At 45.6% G+C, this 9337-nt stretch overlaps 1 protein-coding gene across 1 annotated transcript; it reads left to right on the forward strand.

Annotated features, from left to right (window-relative positions):
- Positions 1–3965: 3965 nt before the first annotated feature.
- LOC119976584 (G-protein coupled receptor 55-like) lies at positions 3966–8342 on the forward strand. The gene has a single exon (XM_038817187.1). The coding sequence runs from the start codon at positions 4288–4290 to the stop codon at positions 5284–5286; it is 999 nt and encodes a 332-aa protein (XP_038673115.1). The 5' UTR covers positions 3966–4287; the 3' UTR covers positions 5287–8342.
- Positions 8343–9337: the final 995 nt, after the last annotated feature.

Consider the following 9337-nt stretch of genomic DNA (forward strand, 5'->3'; position numbering starts at 1 on the left):
TTCCAATCCCTCGAAATGCCTATTATTTTCAACCAGTGCCAACTTTAGCACTGTGGGTACATCAGGGCCTGCAGCAATTCAAGACGGCAACTCACCACCACCTTCTGAAGGGCAATTAGGGATGGGCATTAAATGATAGCCTAACCAGTGACGGCCACATGCTATAAATGAATTTTACAAACTTTTGAAATCCAACACTCACAAAGGGCTTCTGTCCCCATTAAAGTTGTTCACACCATTTGTGGGGACTGAAAGGGATGTCCTGATGCAGCACTGCAACTTAGCAGCTCTCTGGAGTGGAGCAGAGTAGTGACTAATGAGTTGGAAGAGTAAAGGTAAATGCTCAAAATCTGCCCTGCATACTTAGCTCATCACAACACGGGAAAATGAATTGTAGTCTTTGCAGAATTGGACTGGACACCAGTCCAATTCTACCTGAATTTACCTGAGCAGTCATCCTGCCATTGAGGTATATGCACCATGAAATCTTAATTACTGTCAGGTGTCCAAAACAAATGGACCATCAGATTCACTACTGTTCACACTTTAAATATTAGAAATGAATATCTCAATTTCTAACCACCAAGAAGAATTAGTCCATCAAATGAACCTGATTTACCATCAATCTAAAGATGAACACATAATAGAGTAATCTAGTCTGAATATGCGTGATCCTGAGGTGATTTGTACTTGGGTGGGAGACTGCAGAAGAGTACCAGATACAATAGTTTCTGGCTGCCAGCAGAGGCTGCTCATGTCACCACATTCAGGCCATACAATCGATGGGCAGGTTTTGGGTCACAGACTCCCGGGCCGCCTGTATTTTCTGCAGCCTTGAGGGGTCTGTCTACCATGTCTATGTAGGATGTGTGAGGTTGCAGCCCCTGTTCCACATTTTCACAGGGGGGCGGGGGGGGGGAGGGGGGGTTGGTGGGCGGAGGAGTGTGCAGGCTGCTCCTCAAGTTCAGTTTGCATTTCAGCCCCATGCTCCTGATCTTTGCCCACCTGGTACAGGATTGGGCAGGCAGATCGGAGTATGTCCTTATCAACTTGCTCCTGGGCCTGGTAAGGTGGCCATAAACAGGTCCTGACTGGGCCGTTGAAAGGGCCACATTATCTGCCTCCCTTCCATGATAGGTGAGCTTCGTGTGGGAGTATATGGCATCCACAAATATATTTGAGGCCTTACAAGCCCTGTAGATGTAGCAGGGGCAAGAGTGCATTATCAGCCCCCAAAACATTATGTTAATTTAAATTTGATAAATTTCTATTGACGTTTTTGCTTTTAGTTTCAGTGCCCCTTTAAAGGGCCGTCAATGTGTTCATTCCTTTGATTGTTTCATTGGTTTGTTCAGAAGAGTATAATAGAGGAATATCCAATAGATCTCTGACTACCAGGTGGGGCTCAATATAACACCTAATCTGCCTCAGACCTTCCGTGATCAGTGGACACTGTGGGGCTGAGGAGCACCATCACTCCCGGGAATGATATTTTTGTTTAATTAGTTTTGTTTCCTTTTGACATTTTAGTTTAATCATAGTGCCAAGCCAGATGCTATCACCCCTATCATTTTTGTTTAATTTATTGATTATTGTTTTCTTAAAAGAGTACAGCATCCTGTCAGAGGCTTATTTCAGAGCTAGCAAAAGATACACAAAGGTTTTTCAGTTCATAGAATCCCTACAGTGCGGAAGGAGGCCATTTGGCCCATTGAGTCTGCCCCAACCCTCTGAAAGAGCACCCTACTGAGGCCCAATCCCCCACCCTAACCGCGTAACCCCACCTAGGGGCAATTTAGCATGTCCAATCCACCTAACCTGCACATGTTTGGACTGTAGGAGGAAACTGGAGCACCCAGAGGAAACCCACGCAGACACAGGAAGAACGTGCAGACTCCACACATCACCCGAGGTCGGAATTGAACTTGAGTCCCTGGTGCTGTGCCACCGTGCCACCCCTGGAGCTGGAGTATGGAGGGGGAATCAAAAAGAGGAAGAGTAACATGTTCGGGGAGGTGGGGGGGGGGGTACTCCCAATTGTCACAAGGCACCCTCAAAAGAGGTGCCACCCCCCTTTCCTTCCTGCCTTTTCACCTGAGATAGTGAAGTAGTGGGAAGGCCTCCTTTGCTCCGCCTTTTCCAGCTGCATGTATTATTGTGGTCAGGACAGCGGAAACAGGCTCTTAATTGGCCATCAATAGGCCTAATGGTAGGTGGACCTGCTGACACCTTACCTGCCCACCATATTAAGGGGAGAGGTTTAGGGGTGGGCATTAAGGCTAGCCACCATTTTAAGTGGTCCTCTACCTGCAAATACGCCAGCTTGGTGGGCATAAATTCCATCCCATGAGTTCAGTGCTTTCTGCACTGCTTGGGGGCAAGAAGGAGCAGGAGTGCTGCCTTCAGGTTCAATAAGCAAAGCCATTAAAGCCCAGCCAGGCAATCTGCCCATTTCCATCACATCCCCATTGCCCCACCCTGATCATCTTTGGACACCCCATATTTGGGAACACCAGACCACCATCCACTGCTTTCCACCTGATCCACCAACTGACACAATCCCAAAGCCAACCTCTCTGTGATTAGGTAATCCCCCATTCTCACCACCATCATCTCTCTTAGTCCCACACAATGTACCCTGCTTGCTCTCTTAAGCTTTGACTCTGCAAAGTAGATTGATAGGCATCCAATTGGATCAATCGGATTGCTTGTGGGCAGGAGCCCCACACAAAAAAACTGTCCAGTTAAATTCTGGAGGTTCATTTGGGAAACACATTCTTCAGGATTTAACAAATAAACAAACAAATTAGGATCAGGAGTAGGCCACTCGGACCTTCGAACCTGTTCCACCATTCAATAAGATCATGGCTGTTCTGATTGTAAACTCAATCCCGCATTCCTGCCTAGTCCCTCCCCCCACCCTAACCTTCCACCCCTTGCTTATTAAGAATCTATCTCGTTCTGCCATGGCCATATTCAAAGACTCTGCTTCCGCCAACTTTTTATGATGTAGAGATGCCGGCGTTGGACTGGGGTAAGCACAGTAAGAAGTCTTACAACACCAGGTTAAAGTCCAACATGTTTGACTTTAACTTGGTCTTGTAAGACTTCTTACTGTGCCAACTTTTTAGGAAGAGTTCCAAATATTCACAGTCCTCTGTGGGAAAATAATTCTCATCTCTGTCCTACCGGGCAGCACGGTAGCATAGTGGTTAGCATAGTTGCTTCATAGCTCCAGGATCCCAGGTTCAATTCCTGGCTTGGGTCACTGTCTGTGCAGAGTCTGCATGTTCTCCCCATGTCTGTGTGGGTTTCCTCCGGGTGCTCCGGTTTCCTCCCACAGTCCAAAGATGTGTGGGTTAGGTGGATTGGCCATGCTAAATTGCCCTAAGTGCCCAAAAATTGCCAAGAGGGGTTACTGGGTTAGGGTAGATAGGTGGGCTTCAGTAGGGTTCTCTTTGTAAGGGCCGGTGCAGACTCGATGGGCCAAATGGCCCCCTTCTGCACTGCAAATTTTATAATTCTATGACACATAGACAACCCAACCCAACCCTCCAGACTTAAGTCCATGGGCCAAGTTTCAAAATGCTGTTTATACGCGGGAGGCGTCAAACCCAAAGATAATCCTCCTCCACTCTGCTTACAGACGCACATTTATATTTTCCAGCAGGGGTCACTGGAGGGCAATAGTCACACCGGAAAGCCTGGTCGTCAAATGTAAACACTCCAGGTTGAGTTCAATTAGCCAAGCACAGATAGCGATTAAACCTGGGGCTTGCCAGCTCTATGTGAATCAGCACCGCAAGGTGGCTTCATTCGCCTATACACAATGAGAATGTCATTTTGACTATTTTTAAACGCCAATAAAACGCCAACGTTCAGTGGGAAACAACGAGTATTTTTATTTGGAGGGGGGGGGGGGGGGGGGGGAGAGCCCTTTTCTCACTCATCACAGGAAGCAGCTATTTCCCGGTAACTGAAACATGCCTGTCTCTTGATGTCACCACCCTGACTCTAAGAAGCAGATGGCAGAGGCGGATATGGTAATGAACCTCTAACACTCAGAGCTAATCTGCAAAGCAATAAGGAAGAATCGCCATTCGGGTGATTGCTTTTTGTGAACGTGGGGTGTTGGGTTCATTTTGATTTAATGTTGACATGTCTGGATTTGGCGAGAGGAGGAGAGACGGAGACTGACGACAAGTTCCACCATAAAATAGAGCTTTGCTGAACCGGACGCCGTGTATCAGAGCCCACAACACAGCCCCTCCTTCCGGCTTCTCCTCGATGGCAAATATGTGCAATTTGAGCACGGCTCCCTTAAACCAGTCCGATTTCGTGAAGACATTTCAGTATGTGGTGCACATACCAACATTCATCCTGGGACTGATCATTAATTTGGCTGCCCTCTGGCTACTCTGCAACAGACTGAAGAAGTGGATGGAATCTACGATCTACATGACCAACCTGATTGTGTGTGACATGTTTCTGCTCTTCTCTCTGCCTTTCAAAATCCACGCTGACAAGGAGGGTGGAAAGTGGCATGGGGGACCAATATTCTGTAAGTTTGTGGAGTCCTTGTACTTTGTCAACACTTATGGGACAATCCTGTTAATCATGCTGATCTCTCTGGATCGGTACATCGCTATCAAGCATCCTTTCCTGGCACGAACTCTCAGATCTCCTAAGAAAGCCATCATTGCCTGTATTGTGATGTGGGTTTGTATCTGGTCTGCAAGCATACCAAACTACATCCAGTCTGACGGTATAACGGACTATTGTTTCACACATTTTGGTCAATTTTGGAAAACGGGTATAATTCCCCTGACTATGGAAATCATATTTTTAATCTCTGCCACTACTGTGATGTTCTGCAGTGTTCAAATAATCAGAACATTGCAAAGAGTGGACGAAGAGAGAGACGATATGAACATGCGCACATCTATGAATGTTGTCTACTCAAATCTGGCGACCTTCCTTCTGTGCTTTACACCATATCATGTGGCTATGCTGCTGTACCTTTTAGCAAAGCAGTGCTTCATAACAGAAGCTTACTTAGCACCTCTGCGAATCTTTCTCCAGATCTCTCAGTGTTGGGCGACCATGAACTGTTGCCTGGACGGTCTGTATTACTATTCAATCATTAAGGAATTTTGGAATACAAAGGTCAAGAGAGCAGACAGGTTGCAGAATTCACCTGGAGATCATGTGCCTGGATCAAAGTATGATCGTCTATGCTGGCCTGTCTACAGCAAAGAAATGGAGGACTGTGCATACTGTCAATGAAACAAGTCCCATGATGAACTCACGTGATTACATCGGCTTTCCAATACTTTGGACACCGAATTTTAAATGGTGGAAAACATTATATTTTTTTTGGGGGGGGGGGGGGGGCAGCTACCCAAGAGAGGTAACAGATTTATTTTATGTTCGCCAAGTTTAACATAAAAGAGATACCAGCATTTGACATGGTCATCTCAATATTCGCAGCAGATCCAATGTGAATATTTAGTTTAGATTAACTGGAAAACCAGGTCTTGGGAAAATACTTTATTTGAATTGCAGGTGGGATTTAGGCTGCATTTATATTGACACTTCTATGTTGCAAATTGTTTTGCACATCAGGGGCTGTTTAGCTCACAGGGCTAATCGCTGGCTTTGAAAGCAGACTGAGGCAAGCCAGCAGCATGGTTCAATTCCTGTAACAGCCTCCCTGAACAGGTGCTGGAATGTGGCGACTAGGGGCTTTTCACAGTAACTTCATTTGAAGCCTACTTGTGACAATAAGTGATTTTCATTTTTCACATAGTTAAACATTGCCATATAACGGAAACCAGACAAGCCCCCAGAAACCCATTTCATAAGTTTTATTTCACAAAAAGTGTAGCCTAAATCTATGCTTTGTGGATCCCCCAGGCTGGAGAAGACGTCAGAAGAAGGGACGGTGGCAAGGTGGTTAGCACTGCTGCCTCACAGCGCCAGGGACCTGGGTTCAATTCTGGCCTTGGATGACTGTATGGAATTTGTATTTTCTCTCTGTGTCTGCATGGATTTCCTCCGGATGCTCCAGTTCCTTCCTACAGTCCAACAAAAGTGCAGGTTTTGTAGATTGACTATTCTAAACTGCCCCTTATTTTCCAAAGATGTGAAGGTTAGGTGAGTTGCAGGAATAGGACGGGGGAGTGGACTTAGTACACATTCAGAAGGTCAGTGCAAACTCGATGGGCTGAATGGCCTCCTTCTGCACTGTTGGAATGCTATCGTCCTGAGAGTTACAAGACAAAAGGGAGGTTTAAATATAAAAAGATGGAATGTAATCATTTTTTTTAATAGTAAGCAGAAGAAATTATACAGAATAAAGGTTCAGATGGTGCAAATAGAAGGCATGATTGAGAAAAGAATAGCAACAACATGGGAAAAAAAATTTAAACTTTTCAGTAAATTCTTCACAAAAGTATTTTTTATGTATGAATTAATACATTTAGGGAGGTAGAAGGAAGCTATCTTCCTTCAAAATGACATTTTACAATGACATATTTTAAAGCAGAACCAAGTTATACTGAACCTACTAAAAAAAATTAAATGAACTAAGGGACAAATCAAAAGAGCAACCCCTTAAAGGTATATTGCACTAAAATAAAACAAAGGAAAGGAAACTTATGACATCAACTTAAAATGTGATTAAGGAAGGTCTATCCAATACCCCAGCCTCAGCAGACACTGAGTGGTCCCTCTCCAGGGATACCTAGCTGCAAATATAGCCACGTTAGAGGGGACAGTTGGGCTGGATGACCCCCTCGATTGCCCGCTGCCTGAACCTGTTTGTGGCAAGCTTCGCCAGGCCCAGGATCAGATTCACAAGGAATCTTGTGATCCCTTCCCCTCTCCACACCAGCTGCCCATAGATCAGGAGCGTGGGACTGAAGTGCAAACAAAACTTTGATAAAAGGTTTTTCAAACAACTGAAAACATGAATTCCCATGGAATTTTGAAGCAATATAGCTAAACTTTAACTTAAAAAGAGGGAAATGATAAAGTTAGGCCAAGGATAATGGGGAATATAGAAAGTGTAGTAAGTAGAAGAAAATAGAGATTAAAAGAGATGAAGGAGAATCTGAAGGAAGATGAGCAAATAACCTTTTAGAAAGTAGAGGAATTTGTCAGGATTTTATTTAAAATGAATCTCTAATGAGAAAGTGGGTCCATTCAGGAATGAAAGTGAGAGTCTAATTATGGAGGATGAAGAAATTCTGCAGGTAACAAATAAATATTTTGCTTTACCTTTTACAGGTTATGATGAAAATGAAAATCTAGGTTTGCTGAAGTAGGATGTGGAAAGTGAAATAATTAACTGTAGATGAAGGGATTGTTCCTGAAAAAAAGTGAAACAAGATAAATAAGTCAACAGGTTCTGGTCACACACATACCCTAAGCTGAAGAAATACGTCAGAGAATAGCAGAGATTTGGGTCACAATTTTTGAATCTTTGTTAAGTTGTGCTGTGGGGCTGCAGGTAAAAGACGTCCTTGTTCAAGAATAACAACTTACATTTATATAGCATCTTATTAGCACAGTTTAACACCTTAGGAGGCTTCACTGGAGCATTATCAAGCAAAATTCGCCACGGGCCAACATAAGGAAATAATGGGGAGATATTAGGATAGAAAGAAAGGATAGATAAACAGGGGAATTAAAACAAAGTTTATCTCATGTCAGTTGTAGATGAACTCTTAGAATTCAGCATTCAAAGCCATAATTAGAAAACATTTAGAAATGCATGGGTTAATGGTGTTCATCATTTAATCTCCTTCCGCTGTAGGCATTGTAACACATTGCTGCTGCTATTCCACGAGAGTTCCTCAATCCCATTGTAACTTCAGATAAAATTGCGTTCCTGCCATTTCTCTTGAGCATCCTCTAATCTTCCACTGAAGTTATAGCAGGAGGGATTCATTATAGAAAGTTGACAGAAGAGTGTACCAAAAACATGGGGCTGGATTCTCCGCGCCGTATCAGCAGCTAGATCCGAGTGCTGTACGCTGCCTGCCTTTGGTTCTCGGCCAAACAGAGGATTGGTGCCCGTTTTACTCCATTTTTTCTGTCGTAAAACGTAACCATTCCCTCGCCAGCGTGGGGACATAGCCTCAAAATCGGAGAATCTAGTCCCATATGATGTCAAGTAAGGTTTCACAGTGGGTGAGACAGCTGGGGCTTGATTCTCCACACCCGCGAAAAATCGTGAGGCTGGCATCAAAAACGGGCGGGTTTGACGCCAGCCTCCGCCCCCCCCGACTGGGAACCGATTCTGGTCCCCGGTCGGGGCTAGCATCGCGCGGCCGTGAACTCAGGCATCGCGGGCTTAACGAATTTCGTTAAGCCCGCTAGCCAGAGGTAGCGACGGCTGACACGTCAGATGACGTCAGCCGCGCATGCGCGGATTGGACGACTCCAACCCGCGTATGCGTGGATGACGTCATCATGCATATGCGTGAAACCCGCGCATGCGCGGGCCGGTATGCCCCTCAGCCGCCCCGCGAATGGATATAGCGGGGCGACGGAAGGAGAAAGAGTGCGCGGGGTAAGTACCCGCTGCCCGCGATCGGTGGGCACCGATCGCGGGCCCATGGCACCCTTGGCACGGCCGTGGTACTGCCGTGCCAATCGGTGCCATGGTTCCCCAGATCGGGACTTTACGGCCGTTTTTACGAACGGTCAGACCAGGTGTGATTTACGTTCATAAAAACGGTCGTAAAGGCCTTGGAAATCGGCCCATCGGCCAGGGGAGAATCGCTGCTCGCCGTAAAAAAACGGCGGGCAGCGATTCGTGTCGGGAGGCGGGCGTGGGGGGGAGAATAGCGGGAGGGCGTCGGACCAGCGTGGCCGTAAAAATTTACGCCGCCCGCTGTTCTCCGCCCCGTCGTGAGTGCGGAGAATTCCGCCCCTGGTTTGTGATGCAGAACAAGGCCAGCAGCGCAGGTTCAATTCCCGTACCAGCTTACCCGAACAGGCTCCGGAATGTGGCGACTCGGGGTTTTCACAGTAACTTCATACTTGTGACAATATAAGGTTATTATTATTGTTATTATTACAGTCAGGAGTTGCACATAGATGTGTGAGATTATTAATGTATTTGTAATGATGTGGATATTGTGATGGCAATGACACCAAAACAGTCAGCATTCACTGTCATTATGCCAGAGGGTGCTGAAGATCAACTGCAATCAATGGAAATCAACGAACTGACAAGGACATCCACTCTCAAATGTTAGCATGCTTTAAAAACTCCTGGAAACTTACATCCTGTTGAATGAAGTGCAACTGGGTTTTTAGCAGCACA

This window comes from Scyliorhinus canicula, chromosome 13, assembly GCF_902713615.1.
Source record: "Scyliorhinus canicula chromosome 13, sScyCan1.1, whole genome shotgun sequence".
Taxonomy (NCBI): domain Eukaryota; kingdom Metazoa; phylum Chordata; class Chondrichthyes; order Carcharhiniformes; family Scyliorhinidae; genus Scyliorhinus; species Scyliorhinus canicula.

What these genes read in the sequence shown, in the direction of transcription:
- LOC119976584 (XM_038817187.1), top strand. Translation starts at nt 4,288, where the DNA reads ATGGCAAATATGTGCAATTTGAGCACGGCTCCCTTAAACCAGTCCGAT.